This window comes from Nannochloropsis gaditana, assembly GCF_000240725.1.
Source record: "Nannochloropsis gaditana CCMP526 unplaced genomic scaffold scaffold1580, whole genome shotgun sequence".
In the NCBI taxonomy this organism is placed as follows: Eukaryota; class Eustigmatophyceae; order Eustigmatales; family Monodopsidaceae; genus Microchloropsis; species Microchloropsis gaditana.
In genome coordinates, this window is record NW_005802373.1 from 1 (window position 1) to 965 (window position 965).

The 965-nt window shown below is 64.6% G+C and overlaps 1 protein-coding gene across 1 annotated transcript; it reads left to right on the plus strand.

Moving 5' to 3' along the window:
• Positions 1–316: 316 nt before the first annotated feature.
• AK (adenylate kinase) lies at positions 317–950 on the plus strand (the record flags this gene model as incomplete). Its single annotated transcript, XM_005852279.1, has 2 exons — positions 317–333; positions 446–950. Coding segments are annotated over 2 exons (522 nt in total), but the record flags the coding sequence as incomplete, so codon positions are not given.
• Positions 951–965: the final 15 nt, after the last annotated feature.

The following is a 965-nucleotide window of genomic DNA, read 5'->3' on the forward strand; positions in this document are numbered from 1 at the left end:
CAAGGGCGCCATCGACGCGGCCCTGGCCAAGGAAGGGGAGGGAGAGGCTACGGCAGTCCGTGGGACGGCAAGAGTGGCGCCGCCTCGAATCATTATAGCGGGGGCTCCTGCCTCGGGCAAGGGGACGCAGTGCGAGATGCTACAACAGAGGTAGGCCCGTTCAGCAGGCGTCCTATCCCGCGCTGCACACTAAGCTGCCTCGTGCATAGATACAAAATAAAATGAAATAATATTTTCTTGGTGACATGCGCTCCGGATGAGCCTGAGGGCGGGTAGTGGGGGCTGTGGGAGGCCTCGGGACCCCACGGAGCCCGGTATGCCTGTCCCAGAGACGTGCGGGCGAGAGGCGCCTCGAGTGGCCTGTGCCTCCTTCTATGCTCATCTCTATCTGCTTTCTCTCCCCTTCTCTGCCCGCCTTCTTCACTTCTTTTTTCCTTCCCTTCAGGTACGGCGTGGTCCACCTCTCCACGGGGGACATCCTGAGGGCGGCGGTGCGGGACGGGACGCCGCTGGGCGCGGAGGCGAAGGGCTTCATGGACAGAGGGGAGCTGGTGCCGGACGAGACGATCTGTGGCGTGATCTTGGACCGGCTCAAAGAGAAGGACTGCCAGGAGAGGGGCTGGTTGCTCGACGGCTTCCCGCGAACCAAGGCTCAGGCGGAGGCTCTGGGGATGCTCCCAGATGCCTTCGTCCTCCTGAACGTGCCGGACGAGCTGCTGGTGGAGCGGGTGGTGGGCCGCCGCACCGACCCGGCGACGGGGAAGATCTACCACCTCAAGTACAGCCCGCCCCCGCCCGAGGTGCCGAGGGAGCGGCTGGTGCACCGGTCGGACGACACGGAGGAGAAGGTGCAGGTCCGGCTGAGGGCCTTCCATGAGCACTGCGACGCAGTGGCGGGGTGCTACAAGGACGTGCTGGTGCAGGTGGACGGGACGGCCAAGAAGGAGGCTGTCTTTGCGGAGATT